General features: G+C 53.3%; 13 protein-coding genes across 13 annotated transcripts in view; 5 read left to right on the forward strand and 8 right to left on the reverse strand.

Moving 5' to 3' along the window:
• Positions 1-74: 74 nt before the first annotated feature.
• Malapachy_2685 (clathrin adaptor mu subunit) lies at positions 75-1,393 on the forward strand (the record flags this gene model as incomplete). The annotated part of the gene is made up of 3 exons (XM_018137173.1): positions 75-83; positions 112-176; positions 205-1,393. 3 exons carry the CDS (start codon positions 75-77, stop codon positions 1,391-1,393), a joined length of 1,263 nt encoding a protein of 420 aa, XP_017992775.1.
• Malapachy_2740 (hypothetical protein) lies at positions 1,390-2,870 on the reverse strand (the record flags this gene model as incomplete). Its single annotated transcript, XM_018137228.1, has 3 exons — positions 1,390-1,988; positions 2,017-2,570; positions 2,605-2,870. The coding sequence occupies 3 exons, from the start codon at positions 2,868-2,870 to the stop codon at positions 1,390-1,392; spliced, it is 1,419 nt and encodes a 472-aa protein (XP_017993430.1).
• Positions 2,871-3,028: 158 nt separating this feature from the next.
• Positions 3,029-5,546, forward strand: Malapachy_2717 (hypothetical protein; the record flags this gene model as incomplete). Its single annotated transcript, XM_018137205.1, has 2 exons — positions 3,029-4,198; positions 4,227-5,546. The coding sequence occupies 2 exons, from the start codon at positions 3,029-3,031 to the stop codon at positions 5,544-5,546; spliced, it is 2,490 nt and encodes an 829-aa protein (XP_017993264.1).
• Positions 5,547-5,631: 85 nt separating this feature from the next.
• Positions 5,632-6,501, reverse strand: Malapachy_2746 (nop6-protein with possible role in rrna processing; the record flags this gene model as incomplete). Its single annotated transcript, XM_018137234.1, has 1 exon — positions 5,632-6,501. The coding sequence occupies one exon, from the start codon at positions 6,499-6,501 to the stop codon at positions 5,632-5,634; it is 870 nt and encodes a 289-aa protein (XP_017993428.1).
• A 72-nt stretch (positions 6,502-6,573) lies between these two features.
• On the reverse strand, positions 6,574-7,138 carry Malapachy_2749 (hypothetical protein; the record flags this gene model as incomplete). Its single annotated transcript, XM_018137237.1, has 2 exons — positions 6,574-6,924; positions 6,953-7,138. 2 exons carry the CDS (start codon positions 7,136-7,138, stop codon positions 6,574-6,576), a joined length of 537 nt encoding a protein of 178 aa, XP_017993435.1.
• A 396-nt stretch (positions 7,139-7,534) lies between these two features.
• Positions 7,535-8,680, forward strand: Malapachy_2686 (cytoplasm protein; the record flags this gene model as incomplete). Its single annotated transcript, XM_018137174.1, has 1 exon — positions 7,535-8,680. The coding sequence occupies one exon, from the start codon at positions 7,535-7,537 to the stop codon at positions 8,678-8,680; it is 1,146 nt and encodes a 381-aa protein (XP_017992778.1).
• Positions 8,681-8,809: 129 nt separating this feature from the next.
• Malapachy_2709 (cytosol aminopeptidase) lies at positions 8,810-10,423 on the reverse strand (the record flags this gene model as incomplete). The annotated part of the gene is made up of 1 exon (XM_018137197.1): positions 8,810-10,423. The coding sequence occupies one exon, from the start codon at positions 10,421-10,423 to the stop codon at positions 8,810-8,812; it is 1,614 nt and encodes a 537-aa protein (XP_017993178.1).
• Positions 10,424-10,534: 111 nt separating this feature from the next.
• On the reverse strand, positions 10,535-13,015 carry Malapachy_2708 (dna repair protein; the record flags this gene model as incomplete). Its single annotated transcript, XM_018137196.1, has 1 exon — positions 10,535-13,015. One exon carries the CDS (start codon positions 13,013-13,015, stop codon positions 10,535-10,537), a length of 2,481 nt encoding a protein of 826 aa, XP_017993177.1.
• A 570-nt stretch (positions 13,016-13,585) lies between these two features.
• On the forward strand, positions 13,586-14,994 carry Malapachy_2727 (hypothetical protein; the record flags this gene model as incomplete). The annotated part of the gene is made up of 2 exons (XM_018137215.1): positions 13,586-14,039; positions 14,729-14,994. The coding sequence occupies 2 exons, from the start codon at positions 13,586-13,588 to the stop codon at positions 14,992-14,994; spliced, it is 720 nt and encodes a 239-aa protein (XP_017993077.1).
• Positions 14,995-15,562: 568 nt separating this feature from the next.
• Positions 15,563-16,444, reverse strand: Malapachy_2745 (centromere protein; the record flags this gene model as incomplete). Its single annotated transcript, XM_018137233.1, has 1 exon — positions 15,563-16,444. One exon carries the CDS (start codon positions 16,442-16,444, stop codon positions 15,563-15,565), a length of 882 nt encoding a protein of 293 aa, XP_017993427.1.
• Positions 16,445-16,594: 150 nt separating this feature from the next.
• Malapachy_2750 (hypothetical protein) lies at positions 16,595-17,581 on the reverse strand (the record flags this gene model as incomplete). The annotated part of the gene is made up of 2 exons (XM_018137238.1): positions 16,595-16,659; positions 17,170-17,581. 2 exons carry the CDS (start codon positions 17,579-17,581, stop codon positions 16,595-16,597), a joined length of 477 nt encoding a protein of 158 aa, XP_017992782.1.
• Positions 17,582-18,329: 748 nt separating this feature from the next.
• Positions 18,330-18,695, forward strand: Malapachy_2730 (hypothetical protein; the record flags this gene model as incomplete). The annotated part of the gene is made up of 1 exon (XM_018137218.1): positions 18,330-18,695. One exon carries the CDS (start codon positions 18,330-18,332, stop codon positions 18,693-18,695), a length of 366 nt encoding a protein of 121 aa, XP_017993127.1.
• Positions 18,696-19,171: 476 nt separating this feature from the next.
• Malapachy_2747 (exo-b- -glucanase (gh 5 family)-like protein) overlaps positions 19,172-19,497 on the reverse strand; it is a gene marked incomplete at both ends in the record, with an annotated part of 573 nt that continues 247 nt past the window's right edge. Inside the window, one exon of the mRNA XM_018137235.1 lies at positions 19,172-19,497. This exon is cut by the window's right edge and continues 247 nt beyond it. Coding sequence (XP_017993429.1) covers positions 19,172-19,497 — 326 coding nt within the window.

Raw genomic sequence — 19,497 nt, forward strand, 5'->3', positions numbered from 1 at the left:
CGCTTAGCTGGCTGGCGCCACCGTCTCCACATTAATAACACCGCACGCCGCCTCGTTGGGGTTGGCAGCTCGATATGATCTCGGTAGGTCGCCTAGCTGGCTCACACGCAGGGCATATTCCTGATCAATGCACAGGGGAATGCTCTTGTCTCTCGGTTGTTCCGCGATGACTTGAAGTATGTGGTGATCTTGCTTACCTTCTAGAGCTGGAGTTTCGGACCTGTTTCGTATCCACGTGGTGCAGAATCCCAGCGTTGATGCGCCGATTGTGACGCTGGGCAATATGACTTTTATGTGGGTCCGCCATGCGGATGTATACGTGGTCGCTGCGACGGTATCGAATGCCAATCCCACGCTCGTGTTCGAGTTTTTGTACAAATTTCTACGTACTGCAGGCTCGTACTTGGGTGGGCACCTGTCCCAGGAGGCTGTGAAAAAGAACTTCATGTTGCTCTATGAGCTCCTAGATGAGATGATGGACTTTGGATACCCGCAAGACACGGAGCTGAACTCTCTCAAAATGATGATCACCAGCGAGATGGTACGAGGGGGTGGCGACGCGCCCCATCCTGAGCGAACATACCCTATGCCGTCATCCGTCGCAGCGCCGACATGGCGGAAACGTGATATCAAGTACCGTAAGAACAAATGCTTTATCGATGTAATTGAGACACTGCATCTGCTCATCAGTGCGCAAGGCACTGTCCTTCGTGCAGACGTCGATGGTCGTGTACAGATGCGCAGCTACTTGTCAGGCATGCCTGACTGCACCGTCGGCGTAAATGCGATTGTGGACGGGACCACAGCATCAGGGCCGGCGCTTGTGCTGGACAAATGCCAGTTTCATCCATGCGTCAAAATCGGGCACGTCGGCCAGGAACAGTGCTTACGATTCATCCCTCCAGATGGCGAATTCGAGCTGATGCGGTATCGCGCGGTGAAGAACATTCGTGTACCATTGCTACTGGATGTTGTCGTAGAAGAAACGGCTCAGCGCATGGTCCGCTACAATATCCAGCTGCGCGCGAGTATGGACCCGCAGTTGGTCGCCTCCGATGTGGAGATTCGAATTCCCACGCCGCCGGCCTCAGTGCACGTCGATTGTCACGCACAGATTGGGCAAGCGAAGTGGGAGGGGCCTGAGGCGGGCATGGTATGGCGTATTCCTCGCATTCAAGGCATGGTCGAAGTGTCCTTTCGTGCAGAAGTCAAGTGCCGTCCCACGCAGTCTTGGACGCGCCCACCGATCGTGATCAACTTTGACGTGCTGATGCTCGCAGTGTCAGGGTTTCTCATTCGATATTTGCAAGTGGTCGAACGATCTAACTATCGGCCTGTAAAATGGGTTCGCTATCAAACAAGGGCTGCACATTCGTACCTAGTGCGATTCTAGCGATGACCAGCAATACGCCAACGCGCAAACTCTGCCTCGCCGAAGCGCAAGAGTGACATGGTCCCTTGGTCGACAATCGCCACGACGACACTGCGTCGGCCGGCTTTCAGTGGCAAGTATACATTCGACGGTAGCCGTTCCGGCGTGCGCAGAGGCATGCCGGCCCAGAGGCAGAGGGCCCGCAGCCATGCACTCAGCAGATCGAGGCACCGACGAAGGCGCGCTAGCATAGGCCCCAGGCGTGTTGTTGGGTGCTTTGAGACAGGGCGTGGCCGCGCGGGACGCTGCTTGCCGTACGCCCGTCGGTTCTGCTCGCGAATCGCTTCCAATGCCTTGGCGTCTTGGTCGTCGTTAGAGTCAGCCGTTGGCAAAGGTACATGCGAGAACAGCACTTCAAAGTCGCGGCCCTGCAGCATAGGCTGCTTCTCGGTTTCCAGGACGCATATGCGGAACTCGGGCGGCGGTGGTTGTGTACGTTTAAAGTGCGTAGCAGGCCGCCATGCGTAGAAGAAGGGCGACATCGCCGAAGTCTCTGTGCTAGGCGGCCTCTCGTTGTGACCGGTAGGCACAATACGTAAGGCATCATAGACGGAATCTGTATATAAGTAAACAAGGTAACGTACCAAAGGCATCAGTAGGCGCAATACCCAGCAGACCACGCGGGCGTCGGTATAGGCGTCGAATAAGGCAGAAGAAGAGGCACCATACACGCGACATGACACGGAAAAGGAACTGCCATAGTGAACGTGTCCAGCGCACATGAAGACGCGGCTTGGATGGCGTGGCTGTCATGCCTTGCCGGATACGATCAATCACTGAGGTACGTTGGACAATGTAGCCCAAACGCTTCAAGTACGCATAGATCTGATACCGCGCGAGTGTAGCGCCATCACGACCAAGAAGCTGGGCATAGGCTTGCGCCACTGATATGGGTATACTCGTTGCAAACAACTCGGATGAAGGGATGTCGCCAGGCGTCTGTGTCCACCGGCAGTCCAGCGCACCGCGCTCAATAAGGTACACGGCCTCTTCCGGGAAAAGCTCCAAATGTGTGATTGTCTTGTCCCCACATACACGGCGCTCGGACACGCCCACATGTGCACAAGATTGTCCACGCTGCGTGTGCACAAACGCGCGCTGGAATACGGGGTCCCATGTTGCGGTGCACAAGGATTTGCTGAAGGTAAGAGAAGAGAAAAAAAATAACATACCTGGAATGGGCACGAGGAAGAGAGATGGCTGTGAAAAGAGCTGCTCTGCTCTGCTCCAGGATCTTGCTTTGACCGCCAAAGCCTGTCGGTTCGAAATCTTTTTCGCCGCGCTTGGGAATAAATGGCGTAGCAGTGTCAGTTGACGTGCTTCCTGCGATATGACGCTGCGAAAGCGTTGATAGAACACGGTAGTCCGGCATATCTTCTTCGTCATCAGATTCGGTCGCCATCGGCGCCGCACGCGCGACTTTTTCATCTTCGTCCATCGTGGAGCCTTGGGCATGATCCACTCACCGACAGCGCTCTTGCAACCTCGTACGCTGACTAAACATCCAGCCATCCGACCCCCCAGACGGGGCCACGACGCTGTGTTGCAACTTCACCGTCGTCGTGGCGTAGCAACCAAGTCCCCTGATTTGGAAAGATGGTGCCACCTGGGCTTTGGGATACCCATGATGGGGGCAATTCGACAATGCCGGATATGCCGGGCCCACGCGGGAAGACGTTTGCCGGCCCGTGGCTTGAGCAACAAATCATTCTTTCTGCGATGGTAGGCTTTGTATCCATCCTCATCTTTGGACTATGGAAGCGCCACTACCCCAAGATCTACATGGCTCGGCATCACATACAGGGCTCCGCGCTACCGTACCAGCAGATCCGTAACAGTGTATTTGGATGGATCCTGCCTACCCTGCTCTACTCGGATCACAGTGCGCTGCATACGGTGGGTCTAGACGGCGCTGTAGCGCTGCTCTTCCTCAAGATGGGCTTTGTGTACCTCGTTCTTTCAAGTCTATGGGCCGTATTTGTACTTATTCCCGTGCACTATTACACCAATGGCTGGATTGACGGTGTGAAGCCTGGCGAAACATTTGGCGAAGCCGAGCCGGTCACGCTCGCCATGGAATCGCTCGCCAAGCCACGCGATCCGTTGCCTTTTATACCACTTCCCAACATTGTAACACGCGATACGCTCTACGAAAATACACAACTTGTGAGCACATTCTTCTACTCATTGCTGGCTATGTGGGTCTTATCGCGCACGTATGCTGTGTTTATTTCGTTCCGCCAAGGCCATGCAGGTGTGCAGCCTAATACACGTACAGCGCGAACAGTAGAGATTCGGCAGCTCCCCGACCACCTGGTGAGCGAAGACGAATTGTGGGGCTACTTTTCTGACATTCGCTTGGACGTGGAGAATATCAGCATTCTGAAAAAGACCAGGGTGTTGGACAAATTGCTATCGAAACGCTCCCACGCGCTTTTCCGTTTGGAAAAGGCATGGAATACGTGGATTACGGATCCCACGGAAGCGCAGAACTACGATCCCGAACAGATTCGCGAGCAGACTAAGCACATGATGCGCCCACCCGCGCCTGGTGCAGCGCCGTTTGTTGCGGCCGCTGTACAGTCAAACCGACCACGGCCTACAATGGTGCGACCATGGTGGAATCTGCTGGGTCCTCGCGTAGACTTGATTGATCAACTTTCGTACGAATTCAACACACTCGACGAAGCTGTCTCGAGGATGCGTGCATCGAGCTTTGAGCATGGCCACACAGCCTTTGTAACGTTTAAGAACGCATGGAGTGCGGTACGTATACATCTTGCTTACATGACAGCAAATTGCCAGCCAAGTCGTTCACTACCCCATGCCTGGCTATTTCTACACGGAGCCTGCGGTGGAACCGCGCGATATTATCTGGGTCAACGAGGAGACAAGCGTTTGGGATCGCCGACTTCGGCAATGGATTATGTCGTGTATGATTGGCGTGCTGCTTATTTTCACGCTCTCGATCGATTTTGTGTTAGCGACGCTGGTCAACTTGAACGAAATCAAGCAATACATGCCCTGGTTGGGTGACATTCTTGACGAAAACCTACGCGTGCGTGCCTTTGTTCAAAATTCGCTACCAACGCTGTTGTTGATTCTGATTAACGCACTGGTGCCGATCGCCATGAAGTACTCAACGTACTTCCAGCGGGTCCGCTCGTTCTCACAGATGGAGCACAGCGTGTTGAGCAAGTACTACTTGTATCTACTCTTTTCTGTGGTGTTTGTGTTCTTGTTTACGAGCGCGCGAGACATGCTAAAAGAGCTCTCGCAAAGCCCTATGCACATGATTGATAAGCTTGCACAGTCGCTGCCAGTGGCACGTAAATTCTCGCTGTCGTATGTTGTTTTCCAAGGTTTGGCAATCCAGCCGTTCCAGCTGGTTTTGCTTCCGAGTCACCTCCAGCATATTCTGGGCCGTATCTTTGGTCTGACGACGCCGCGGTACTTGGCGCATATGTTTGAGGCGCCTAGTCTGAACATCAGTACCTTGTACCCGCAGGCACTGCTTATCTTTACATTGGCTGTTCTCTACAGTATTGTCAGTCCTCTTATTTCCATCTTTGGCGCGTTGTACTTTGGCGTGGCGTACACGGTGCTAAAGTACCAACTTCTCAATGTCTTTGACAAGCCGTACGATTCGCATGGCCACGCATGGCCCCTGGCCATTCAGCGGTGCTTGTGGGCTCTCATTTTGTTCCAAGTCTTCCAACTCTCGCTCTTCTCTGTGCGCAAGCAAGTATTCAACAGTTTGCTGATTGTATTGCTTATTGGCTATACCATCTGGTTTATGGTTTACATGCAGAAAACGTTCCTGCCTCTGACGTCGTACGTGAATTTGTACGATATCTACTCGGCAGAAGACGAAGACGTCCAGCGGGAGAGTCACCATGCAGTCGTCGCACAGGACGAGGCGCAGCCTATACCCACTTCTGGCTTTTACGGTGATGAGGCATATGAGCCGCCCATGTCCAATCAGTCAGGCCTCTTGAAGTCGGAGCGTGATGATACATACGGGCAGCCCGCATTAACAGGGCGCCTTCCCACGTTGTGGCTCCCTATGCGTCGGCAAGGCTTCCTGCCGGCCAGGTCCATCGACGAAGTATAGTGATATTACTATTGTATGACATAGAGTATTTCATGGTTGTTTATTGTAGTATGGGTAAATACATGCATATATATATAAATATATTTCATCCAAGACGCACAGCATTCGCGCCACTAGCGAACTTGGCGCGCTTGGCGGGTCGCTCTTTTTCTTGCGATGGTCCCCAATGGGCAGTCGGGGTACTTGTTTCCTTCTCCTTCTCGGCTTGCTTCCGCTTCTGGGCTTCTGCTTCAGGCTTGACATACTTCTCGTGGAGTTTGCGTCGTTCCTTCTCGAGTTCGGCGTTCTTCGCTTTGATTTTCTCACGACGGTGCTGACTCTTGCCACCACCGCCAGCCGTAAGCTCAACATTGATTTGCCGACCTTGGAACATGGTATGATGGAATCGAAGTGCTTTCTGCATCGCCGTGGAGCTCGTGAATTCGACAAACGCACAGCCTTTCGACACGGGGGCTGAAGGGTCCTTCGCTTTGCCCTTCGCAATGGATTTCTTTTTCGAGTTGGACAGTTTCTCCAAGGCAGTAGGATCGCCTTTCTTGGTAAGGAGACGGACTTTAGGCAGCTCGCCGCAAGTAGTGTGCATATGCTTGGCCAACATCTCAGCGGTCACGTCGTAAGACATATTGCCTACAAAAACAATGTACTTGCCCGCGGTGTCCTTGGATTCTTCCTTCGACTCAACGGGAGGGATACTAGTTTCATGTGCAATACCTTCTTCGTCAAATGTCATTTTCTTTGCAGAGGTGTTGGCTTTGGTTTTGGTCTTGGTCTCGGGAGCGGACGCTGCATCGTTCGTCAAAGGCTCCGATGGAAGGGCCGGCGTGGACACATCAGTTGGGAACTCATTCGTATCATAGACTGTAGTAGTATCTTTTTCGGCATCACCTCGTTGCTTTGCGCGGAACCTGGCTGCCTTTTTTTGGCGCTTGGTTTGCGTCGCCGTATCTGACGCCATGGAGAGAAGGAGAACAAAAAAAGTTGGACTATGTGGAGAAAGGACCTGTGCGAGCGATCCCAAAGACTCATTCTACCAAACACGGCACTGCGCTAGCAACTGCATCACTTGATCCAGACGCACTCTTTCTGTTGACATATCCCATTCCTCCTTTGTCGGTGATCGTTCTAGAGCCAAGGCCACAATAATAGGTTTCAAGCGGCTTTGTGATGGAAGATCCGCAGAGGGACCGATCAGATCTTGGCTAATACGTGTAGCAATGTGAGTAGCATAGAGAGAATATACATCTTGTAGTTCAGGTGGGGGTGTGCCAAACAAAGGTACCAGGGATACAGTAGGCTGAAGGGGGGCAGATGAAGGAGCATCGTCTTGCCACGGCACTGGCTCCGCATACGACGACCCTATATGTGTCTGCGCTTGAATCTGAAAGTAAGCACAAAAACTCACGTACCAGGCAACCCATTTTCCCATACTGTGTCACGCTGACCAAAAGACGGTCAGCATACGATTGACATGTTACCGTGATATCCCGCCCTTGAGGAAGCGATGCTGAAGCAGAGAGAGTGGGTATCAGGTTCGTATTGGACAGCTCCTTGACTTTGACCAAGCCATGCAACGACGGTGGCGCCAGGGACATGACTGACTCGAAGGAGGAAGGTAAGTCCAAAGGGACCAGGGACAGGCGTGACGTGCGTGCTGGCGCACGTCCAACTCTTTTTCTTGAAAATAGAGCATGCGTTGCCCCAATGTAATAATTGTGGTAGGATGGCCGAGTGGTCGAAGGCGGTTGATTCAAGTATTTGTTGAATATTTCGGCGTTTGCGACGCTGGTTCCCAACTTATCCTGGGTTCGAATCCCAGTTCTACCATATTTTTTCACCTCTTAGGTTAAGAGATGAATGTTTTACCACGTGTCACGTCCGTGCCACTCTCGTCCGGTCTTTACGTCTTGCGTCGGTGGAAGCCAAAACCTTCTTTTTTGCCTTCACTTTTGACGACGTCTCTCTGAAGAGAAAGAGGATTACCATCTACTATGCCTGAAGAACGTCATGTTGTGATTATTGGCGGCGGCATTATTGGTGCCAGCATTGCCTATTACATGTCGCAGCGTGAAGATTGTCCCAAGATTACGTTGCTAGAATCGAGTAAGGATGTAGCACCTGGCGCATCTGGCAAAGCGGGTGGCTTTCTTGCGTTGGATTGGCATGGTACGTCGACAGCCAGCTTGGCCGCCTTGAGCTTTGAGCTTCACCGTCAATTGGCCAAGAAGGAGAATGGCGCGGAACTATGGGGCTACCGTGAGGTGGAGACGCACCAGCTGAGCTTGGACACGTCGCGCAAGGCCCGCTCGCGCCCCAAGATTGAATGGCTGAACCCGAACGTTTTCATCTCTACGAGCCTGATTGGGGGTGGCGGCACGACCGCCCAAGTCTCGCCTGGACACTTGACGCGGTTCCTCGTGCAGCGTGCAAAAGAAAAAGGTGTGACCGTGCGTGTGGAAACCATGGCTACGGGGCTGCTGCAGAATGACGAAGGTGTGGTCGAAGGCGTCAAGATTATGGTGAATGGAATGGAGGAGATCTTGCCTGCGACGGATGTGGTGCTTGCCACAGGCCCGTGGACGGGCAAGCTGTTGCAATCGTGGTACACGCCGCAGTCTATGCCATCGTACCTGCGCTCGGCCGCTATGATTGAGGGCAGTCGTGCCCATAGCATTATAATCCAGGCGGCGAAGAACCAGCAGCTGAGTGCTGACTGCTTCTTCTCAGAGATGCGGTACGGCACATCCGCAGGTGCGCCCGAGTTTTACATTCGTCCGAAGGGTGTGGCGTACGTGTCGGGCGGTACCGACGACAAGCCGATTCCCGAGCTCGCAGACGAGGTGGACTTTGAGCCCAAGTTTACGAGTGAACTGCAACGCCAAGCGAGTGTGCTGAGCCCTGAGTTTTTGGACGTGAAGCAAGGTGCGGACCTTTTGACGGAGCAAGCGTGCTACTTGCCGATTTCGCCACGGACTGCCGCGCCGATTCTTGGTGGCTCGAAACAGGACCGGATCTACGTTGCGGCGGGTCATGCGGTATGGGGCATCAGCAACAGTCTGGGCACGGGCCAAGTCATGGCCGAGCTTTTGCTGGACGGCAAGGTGGTGAGTGCTGATATTCGCCAGCTGCAGCCCTAAGCGCACAAAAAGGGCCCTCTTGTGTGGGCATGGACCGGATTCGTATGGACCTAATTGCACGATCTATGTACTATGATGACATACATAGGAACGGGCCAGCATAGTCTACACATCGATGACGACGAGGCATTACGACTGGTACGCGAGACGACGAGCAAACTCAATGAGTGCACGCACAGGCCGACCCGTCAGGCCCTTGCCCTGGTAGTCATTCAGCGTGTTCACCGCGGCCTCCATGGAGCCAGCAATGTCAATGTGAGCATAGCGCACGCTAGGTGCCTCGCCCTTGGTGCGGTCGCCCAAGCCGTGGACAAACTGCTTGAGGAACACCGCAGCTGTGCACGAGCCAGCGGGACGGCCACCCGTGTTGACCAAGTCGGCATTCACCTTGGAGATCTGCGTGAGGTAGCGATCTGTCAGCGGCATACGCCAGCACAGGTCGTTCTCCGCCTCCGACGCGACCTTGAGCTCCTGCCAGAGCGACTCGGTCTCCGTAAACACGCCCGAGTAGACGTCGCCCAGCGCGATCACACACGCGCCCGTCAGTGTCGCGACGTCAATCACCGTGTGCGGCTTGTACGTGTCAGACACGTACGACAGCGCATCGGCCAGGATCAGGCGGCCCTCCGCATCCGTGTTGTCGATCACCACCGTGAGGCCGTTGCGGGCCTGGAAAACGTCGCCCGGCTTGGTCGCACGGCCACTCGGCATGTTTTCTGTGAGAGGCATCACAGTGACCAGGTTGATCGGGAGACCCAGCTGCGCAATGGCCAACGTCGAGGCCACGACGGCGGCCGCGCCACCCATGTCCGCACGCATGAGGTCCATACCTGCGCCAGGCTTGAGGCTGATACCACCCGAGTCGAAGGTCACGCCCTTGCCGACGAGCGCCAGCGGCGCCGCGTCGTGATCAGGGGCGCCATGGTACTGGATCTCGACAAACTTGCACGGCTGGTCCGAGCCCTGCGCGACGGACAGGAACAGGTTCATGTTCTGCTCACGCGCCCAGTCAGCATCATGGACCTTGACCTGCGTGTTTGGCACATGCTTGAAGGCCTCCTGCACACGCTCCGCAAAGATCGCCGGCGTGAGTAAATTCGCCGGCGTCTCCTGCAATTCGCGCGACCAGTTCTGTGCTTTGGCATACACCTCACCCGTGTACCAGCTGAGAGGCGTCGTTGTAGCAGCGAGATCGTCTGCATCGTCCAGCAGCTTCTTCTTCTGCTCGACCGACGAGGCACCACTGAGCGGCACCACCTCGATATGACGACCACCCTGCTTTTCCAGCGGCTGGCCCCACGCCGGCGCCGAGCCGCGTGTCTTGAAGTGATTCACATTCCACAAACCGAGGATCGAGCCGACGGCAGCGGCATGCGCACTGCTAAAGGTATCGACGTGAACCTGGCGCTCGCCTTCGTCCTTGCCAAGATCGCGAAGAGCGCGCACGCCCTTCGCAGCGGCCAAGCGCGTCTGCTCCAAACGCTCGTTGCGCAGGAACGTGGCAGCTGGGGGCAGAGCATCTGGGCCAGTCGTAGGCGCCTCGTGCTGCTCGCCGGTAGCTACAGCAGCAATGGGATCCGACGACGTAGGGTACAGCACACGTAGTTCGCCGGCCTTGGCAGCGGAAGCACGGCTGCTTTGCCACTGCGCCTTGACCTGTGCAGCGACTTCCGGCAGAGCCGACAGGGCAGGCGCAGCGCCGTCCGCATCAATACGGACCACCTTTCCGAGCAAGTTAGCCATGGTGTTTTCTTTAATGAAAAAAGAAGGGAAGGCCGAAATGCCACGTATGCGGGGGCCAGGTCAGGCGCCCAAGGCACAGGGTATCACGCTATGGGTATATATGCAAATATATTACTGGGCCAGGGACACGGCGTCCTGGTGGAGGAAGGTATACAGCTTGCGGCCGGGCTCGGCGCCAATCGCGCCCTGAAGCTCAGCGAGAGAGCACTGGCACAGCGCTTGCAACGAAGGGGCCACGCGCGCAATGTACATGGCGTTCTTGGTCGTCACGCCCGGCATCGCACGTAGCATATCCATAGGCGTCGTATGAACAGAAGTATCCACCAAGCCTTCGCGACCCATCGATGCATCGAGCCCAATCGCGGCGGCCCGCACAGGATCAGGCTCGTCGAAATTGTGCTTCAAGTCTGCTAGGATCTCCACACTCGCGTATGGCGACGACGACCAGATGAGGCGCAGGCGCGGGAAGGCCAGCGTAAGCAACACAAGCTTCGCTTGGACGTCCAAGTCCCCTGCCTCGGTACGCGACGCCAATGAGCGTGCAGGAACTTGGGCCCGCGCACGGCCGCCGATGGTCTGCAGCGTAAAGGCGCGGTCTTGGTCAAACTCAATGAGCAGGATGGCATGGGGGTAGTGCATCGACATGGCTTCGCACTGGGTATACAGGCGGCCGGACTGGAGACTTTGCACCAGGTCAGTGAGGCTTTTCCGCTCCACACACATCTCGGACGAAATGACATAGTCGCCTACCTGCAACGTGCACGGAATGACCTGCAGGCCGGCTGCATGCAAAAGCGATGGCAGACTGCTTCGAAACTCGCGCATATCCACGACCACCGACGGTGTGTGGGCCGCCGAGGACAGCTGACCGCCGGCTACACGTGTGCTGAGCTGCCGCAGCATACGCTGGTCCGCATCCTCCTCCGCCAGCGTGCCATCCACCGTAAGAGGAATCGCCATGCGCCCTTTTTGCCGGATAAGGCGCTCAAACGCATCCTTCTCGCGACGCAAGCTGGCCAAGTACAGTTGCTCCTCCACGGAATCCGTGTAGAGCAAAAAGTAGATGCGCAAGTCGGGCACGCGGTACAAGGCACGGTGCAGCTCCACTTGGCGCACAAACTGCGGGTTGGGGTCGTACATGACAACGTAGTGGGGACGCAGTTCTTGCAAGAGTCGATCGTTGGCTTCGCCTTGGTACCGATGAATCACCACGACATGATCCATGTCGACCAAGCCAAAGTAGTCGTCGGTCTCCGCCATCACAGCCTCCTCGTCTTCGACCTTGTCCGTATCGTACGCATGCGTACCAGAGGGCAGCTCGTTCATATGCAGGGCCATCTGGTCCCATTCGCGCTGGATATCGTGTCCAGCGATGGGGTGCACCGAAGCCGAGACAGCCATCCCGCCGCGAACACGACGCCGTTTGTTCGCCGGCATACCGGCGCGCTGCATTTTGCGCTGCAGTGCCTCTGATACAGGCTCCTCGGCCTCCGCCTCTGTACTCTTCGATGATGCTAACACCTGTTGCAACTCAGCAATGTGGCTCGTCCAAGAGATGTAATCGTGCAAGCAAGACGCCAACACACTCTCACCAGGCTGCTCGTCTGCTGTATCGGAGGCATTAAGAAGAGCACGAAGTTGTGTAACAGTTTTCTCCGAGTCTGCCATGATGAGAATGGTGTAGTTCGACGAGGTACCTGCCTCATCATGACGATAAATGTCCTGCTCAATCTCATGCATCACCTTCATGAGAAGTGACCATTTCGGCGGGGCCTCAAGCACAAATTCAATATCCCCTGCACGATCACTGCGTTGCCTCCATATCCGGTCACGGGCTTCACGAAAGATGGTGTTGGAGGCATCGCTCAAGAGCCACGGCGAAGGATGAGATCGTGCCCCAGGCTCCGTAGGCGCATTGGAAGCGAGAATAGTCTCAAGGTATACATAGAAAGAGACAGAATCGTAGGAAAGCAGCGCTTGTAGAAGAGATCGCAGCGTACTTAGATCCCCGACCAACTGCTTGATAGCAGGACTGAGCCGATGCCATACAGGATCCAGCTGGCGACGGATGATCATATCGAACGACTTATGCATAGCTTGATCGACTTGGATGTCTTCCATATCAAGGGCCAATTTGCTGCGTTGAATTTCGTGCAACGTAGCCTCCAAGCACTCAATGATGCCATTCTGAATCATGCGCATGGACGGTGTGAGAGGCTGATGCAGCTCCACGACATCCGCACGTCGATGACCCAAGTCACGGTCGATATCCTGATGAAACCGGGGCCAAATATCGACTTGTCGTAAGTGTAGCTGCCCCATGATCATCTGCAGCGTATGGAAGCCCGCAGCGAAATGCTCAGGTTGGTCTGAAAAGGCTTTGACGAACCCGACCTTGTTCTCCTGGCGAAACAACCGGAGAATGAAAGACTCAATAGACGTAGGTGTGATTCTTTCCGCGTGAAGTACCACTAACCCGGTTACTTTCGCAGTAGGGATACGTTTGGATAGCATATCGACGACGAGAATTTGCGACGTCACACTGATGATGCCATTGGACGTGTACAGATCATGGCGCTGCTTCGCAGGCATGTCGTGATGGATGTCATGGATGGCATTATGATGCATCCCTAGTGTTCCCAGATCATGATTAAGTCCTTGTACATCGTGATTTGATGCATTGACCAAAAGCAACAAGCTTTGGGAACTCGTGAAGACGCGTAGAAGGGTGGCTACAATGCGCCGTAAGCCCAAGCCTGGAGCAAGCAGCACCAGAAGATCGCGAAGCTCTGGGTCATCGGGTATCAGCCGCTGTAAAATGGAACGATGAAACGGCAGCAGCCAATGCCGGCTTGGCGGTAGAGCTTCCATGCTCAGTTGGCTGCCCCGCACGTTCCAAGTTGCGAGCAAAATCAGATGTGAGGACTATGCATGCGTAGCCATAGTTGCATTTGTGATTAGCTAAGAGTCTGCAAGCCCGCCAAGAAACTCGAGGGGGATTGGATACGATTGAATGTAGTACAGAAAGGAACACGCCCATGTACGCGCCCTAAGCGCACCGAAAAGGCGTGGGCGGTTCTCTATAAATTCTCGCCCCGATGTGTGGGAGACGCCACACAGCCCATTACAATGAAATGGTCAAGTATCGTTCTAGCGCTAGCCATGGCTAGCGCTGCTATGGCACGTGAATGGAATTGCAAGCCATACATGACACCCGGGACTCTTCTGAGCAAGAGTATTGTGGCCAACCGCACGGAAACCTTCGAGATTTCTCGCACCAAGAAGGTGGATGGCCATCCTGCTTTAGTCAAGGTGGATTCTACGGATCAGACGTTCCAGTTCTACGAATGCGACCCTCCTAGCCCAAATTATAAACAAGGTGGACAAATCCGCAGCGCTAGCAACACCTCTCTTTGCCTTTCGCCAGGCGACTTGTACCGGTACAACTACCATGTCGGAAACTTTACCAAGTACCCTGAGGATGCGGACGAACGCATTTCGTTAGAGCCTTGCGCAACAGTGCACAGCCTTACTATGCGCCGCCAATGGTTCATGGTGACCGAGACGGAGAACAAATGCCTGAGTCGTGTCTCTCAACAAGGCTGGAAAACAGATGGTACGAGCGACGTGGTTGTCTTGTCAGAGAATGGTGTAGCTTTGGGCTCCAACATTTATGATAAGAAGGAGTCTTTCTTGTACCTGTCTTCAAACGAAAGTGACGCTTGCTAAATTTGTAATCTTAGTGGAAAGGGACGTTCCTATTCCTTTGTATGCTCTGGTAGCGCAAAGTAGGTTCAATGACCGGTGTATGTAAGCCAAGCCTGGGTCATAGTCACTGGAGGCATCGTTACACATATCGAAGGTGGACAGAAACTCTGAAGACCCCCGTTCGTTGTTAGTAACACAACGCGACAAGATGCGTAGAACGTAATTAACAGGGATAATATATTTTAAAGAACAACTATCAAAAGTGTCAAATGAAGTGAAAACCAAAGGCTTGAGAAAAGGGCTCAACTTATTTACCAGGGAATTTGTACAGGAGCATATCAAGCGTTTAAAGAAGGCTGTTGTTGCTGCCGATCGGACCAACACTGTTGTTGCTGCCAACACCACCAATGCTGTTGCTGCTGCCCGAACCACCAATGCTGTTGTTGTTGCCAAAGCCACCCAGGCTGTTGTTGTTGCCTGAGCCGCTGATGCAGATACCAAAGCCAAACACGTCGTCATTGCCACACATCATGCCACCCATAGGCGAGGAAGCGGTAACAGTGACCTGCTGGCCACTAACAGTGGCGGTGACAGTAGAAGGGGCAGCAGTGGCGGCAGAAGCGGTGCTAGTAGAAATCGAAGACGACGACGACGAAGACGACGACGAAGGAGTGTTAGACGATGACGAAGAAGCGCTAGACGATGACGAAGAAGCGCTAGGCGACGACGAAGAAGCGCTAGGCGACGACGAAGAAGCGCTAGGCGACGACGAAGAAGCGCTAGACGACGACGAAGAAGCGCTAGACGACGACGACGAAGAAGACGACGAAGTCAAAGCGCTCGAAGTCGAGTTGGTAGACTGAGCAATAACCGAAGCAGCAAGGAAAGCGCCAGCGAACAAAACCTTAGAGAACTGCATGGCTAACGAGACAGATGGAAGACGGAGACAACTTCCTATCCCTTATATTTTGCCATTAGGAACATTGGAGCCGTTCACGCGAAGGATGCTAAGCATCATGTGTGCAGTTGATGGCTACCCAAGTCTACACGGTGCCAACTTACCAATTACACGACCTTAATAGCTTATCAGCGCTTAGCCCTACTGTCAACACGTGCATGGAAATTACGCTTTACCAAATGCGCCTGAACTGGGTTAATGAAACCACTGTCTTTTTGACAGCTGAAGACAGACTAGCGTACAAACAAAATATATATATAGCATTATGGACAGAAAAGAAAAAAAAAAAAGCATAATACATGATGCGCTCATGCCGTCTTTAGTCGAAAGAGAACTGAACCAACTTGAAGAAACTTTGCAAAGGGCTCAATCATTCCAAGAAAGGCAACATATACACCCGTTTCAATAGTCAAAGAATAATACAATTAATAGATGGAGGGAAACAATGAATTAATCCAACAAGCGTATTCAAATTAATTGCCGTTACCCGAACCCTGGATACAAATACCAAAGCCAAAGATATCGTCGTTACCACACGACATACCATTTCCATCAGCGCTAGCTGTGACGGTTACCTGAGTGCCCTGTGTCACCGTAGTCACGACAGTGGTAGAGGTGTCAGTAGGAGACGATGAGCTAGACGAAGAGGACGAAGTGCTTGACGACGAGGTCGAGGTACCAGCTGGGGTAGTCGAAGTGCCCTTAGTGGTGGTCGAAGTGCTCTTAGGGGTAGTCGAGGTGACCTTCGGGGTGGTCGAAGTGCCCTTCGGGGTGGTCGAGGTACCAGCTGGGGTGGTCGAAGTGCCCTTCGGGGTGGTCGAAGTGCTCTTAGGGGTAGTCGAGGTGACCTTCGGGGTGGTCGAAGTGCCCTTCGGGGTGGTCGAAGTGCCCTTAGGGGTGGTCGAGGTTCCAGCGGGGGTAGTCGAGGTGCCCTTCGCGGTGGTCGAGGTTCCAGCTGGGGTGGTCGAGGTGCCCTTCGGGGCGGTCGAAGTGCCCTTAGGAGTGGTCGAGGTACCAGCTGGGGTGGTCGAAGTGCTCTTAGGGGTGGTCGAGGTACCAGCGGGGGTAGTCGAGGTACCAGCGGGGGTAGTCGAGGTGCCCTTAGGGGTGGTCGAGGTGCCCTTAGGGGTGGTAGAGGTGCCCTTAGGGGTGGTAGAGGTGCCCTTCGGAGTGGTCGAAGTGCCCTTCGGAGTGGTCGAAGTGCCCTTCGGAGTGGTCGAAGTGCCCTTAGGGGTGGTCGAAGTGCCAGCTGCACGCTGCACAAGACCATTTACCTGCTCATGGCGATGCAGAGGCGTAGCCTGCGCACCAATAAGCGCAGCCGAAACCAGGAACGCAAGCTGCAGTACTTTCATTTTTGATAGAGGATAGGGGACGTCAACAAGAAAGAGCGATTTTATACTAAGACAAACTATATTATCATGATTAATGAAGCTGCGCATCCTTAGGACTCCGAGTGCATTTATCTAAACAAGAAAGGGAGAGTCGATATTATTCGAAGAGTATTAAGTAGGCAGAGCCAATAAGGGCTTCTGGTAACGAATCTGTGCAAAGATTTCATGCATGAACCCTGAAACAGAGAACGATTCGTCCATATGATTGCAAAGTTTGAAGAGCCAAAAAAAACTCTTACCACTACAGCCACGTGTGATATGAAAGTAAAAGCAAGGGAAAGAAACTTGAAAGAACGGGAGTTAGAGATTACCATTAATGAATCTGAAATTAAACATTCGAACGTAGGAGTAGCTTGTTTTTGCGCAAATAACAGTAACAATAAACAACTACAAAGTTATCATCACTAACCAAGAAGAAACGATGCTAATGCATCGATACTAGGTATACGTTCCATCCACTTAGAGAATGCTGTTGTTGCTCAGGCCGCCGCCAAGGCTGTTGTTGCTGCCAATACCGCCAATGCTGTTGCTGCTGCCCGAACCACCAACACTGTTGTTGTTGCCAATGCCTCCCAGACTGTTGTTGTTGCCTGAGCCGCTGATGCAGATACCAAAGCCAAACACGTCGTCATCACCGCACATCGTACCAGCCACAGACTTGGTAGCTGTCACAGTAACTGGCTTACCACTGATGGTGGTAGTAATCGTCGACGGCGCAGCAGTAGGAGCAGCGCTTGATGACGACGACGAGGCAGACGACGACGAAGCAGCAGCGCTAGACGACGACGAGGCAGACGACGACGACGACGACGACGAAGGCGACACAGTCGTCGTCACCACCGTCGTGTGGGTGTGACCCGAGGTCGGCGACAGCGTCTTGGTGCTCTTCACAGTCAGAGTCGAGCACTCAGTGCACTCCGTCTCCGAGGGAGTCACAGTGACAACCTCCGTAGTAGTGGCACAGGGGGTGTCCGACGAGGCAACGCTGGCCGTCACAGTGACATCATGCGTCACAGTGCGGGTCCAGGCGTTAGCACCAGCAATGAAAAGGGCACCGGCAATCAGGGTCTTGGAGAACTGCATCGGTGTAGGTTGCATATATCAGATCGGAAAGAAGGCCTTTATATATAAGCGGAGGAAAGCGCAATTTCCGTAAACAAATTTTTGAGTCCACATAGATGACCGAAAATTTAAGGAATTGCGTCTGGTGATATTTCACGATTTCAAACGTTTCACATGGACTCCCTGAGGTGTACATTTGCTCCCGAAGAAGAAACATGTAATAGTTGCTATAAACATGTACCATACATACTATGTCACAGAGTATAAACGTGATCAAGGATATATAGCAGGGTGATTAAATCATGCTAGAAGAGAGTGTCTATAGGATTGAGCACACCGAAGAATACTACGTGTGAATGAGAAAAACATATTAATATATTAGTAGATAAGTAAAGGTAAAGGCAGGCAATACACTTAAGTTGTCAATATTCAGATGTATTGTTCTATTGCGAACGGGGTAGATTACGAATCTAACAACCAATAAATACGAAGCAGTCATTAATATCTCGTGGAGTACCATGTAGCTCAACCCCTATCGTGCATTAGTAGGACAGGTAGAGGTATATTTGAAGCATGCGATAGAGGCTGTCAGACCAAACAAGCTAATAAAAGAACCGGCGAGCCAGGGGTCAGCAGCCACTAAGCACGACGCCGGCGTTGCATATCGGCAGCTTTCTCGATACAGATAACAATACCAAAGATATTGTTATCGCCACATTGGCTGGGACCAGCGGTTTCCGTAGCTGTGACAGTGACAGTTTGGCCACTGTAGGTCGTGGACAAAATGGGCGTAGTCGTGAAAGTAGACATGGGCAGGGTGAGTGTTGTCTTCGAAGCGCTCGTGGTGCTTTTTGAGTTAGCCGAGGAGCTGCCAGAGGATGAAGTCTGCAACGCCGTAGACGTAGGGGAAGAAGAAGAGCTTGAGCTCGAAGTCGCCGAAGAGGTAGAGCTCGACGACGATGGGCTGGAGGAGGCCGAACTGCTAGAGGATTTAGGAGTAGAAGAGGCCGAGGTTGAGGAAGTAGAAGAGGAAGTGGAAGTGGAAGTGGCCGAGCTAGAAGACGAAGTAGCGGACGTAGTCGAGTCGGAGCTCGTGGAGGAAGTAGAACGGCTGGACGAAGAAAGAGCATCAGGAGAAAGAGTGGTATAGGCTGTAACAGTAGCGGTAGCAAAAGGCAGCGACATATCGGTAGCCTGGGCGGACACCGAAGCGGCGGCCAGCGCGCCAGCGAGGAGCAGTTTACCGAACAACATTATGGCGAGAGATAGATGGGAGAGGGGAGACTGGAGAATTTATCGCGATCAACATGCCGAAGAATGTGCCCTAATAACGTGCGCACGTTCGTGGACAAGCGTGCGCAGAAAGCCCGCATGTAAATAGTGAACGAATACAGCCAATCAAGTAAACGACGAAATGACGACAAGACATCAGTGTCCAACATTTGCGCTATATCACCCCAAACTCATATGCATAAAGTGGAAACATAGGCAAGATAAGAGATCTAATTTCTATCTCGCAACCTAAAGAAAACCATGAAAGTACTTGAGCAAGGACGCTCAAGAAATTACCAACCAAGATAGTAAATGAGAGTCTCATTAAGTGCATGAAAAAAGACATGTAGTCACTTAGAGGATACTGTTGTTGCTGCCAATCGGGCCGACAGAGTTGTTGCTGCCAAGGCCGCCGACGGAGTTGTTGCTGCCAGTACCGCCAACAGAGTTGTTGTTACCGGCACCACCAAAGTGGTTGCCGTTGCCGGAGTTGCTAATGCAGATGCCGAAACCAAAGACATCGTTGTTACCGCAGCTCATGCCATTGACCTGTTGAGTAGCAGTGACGGTAACAACAGCGCCGCTCACAGTGGCAGTGACGGTAGTCGGGGCCGCGGTGGGGGCAGTGCTGGTGCTAGTCGACACCGAAGCGGCAGTGGCCGAAGAAGAAGAAGACGACG

This window comes from Malassezia pachydermatis (assembly GCF_001278385.1).
Source record: "Malassezia pachydermatis strain CBS 1879 chromosome Unknown scaffold2, whole genome shotgun sequence".
In the NCBI taxonomy this organism is placed as follows: Eukaryota; Fungi; Basidiomycota; class Malasseziomycetes; order Malasseziales; family Malasseziaceae; genus Malassezia; species Malassezia pachydermatis.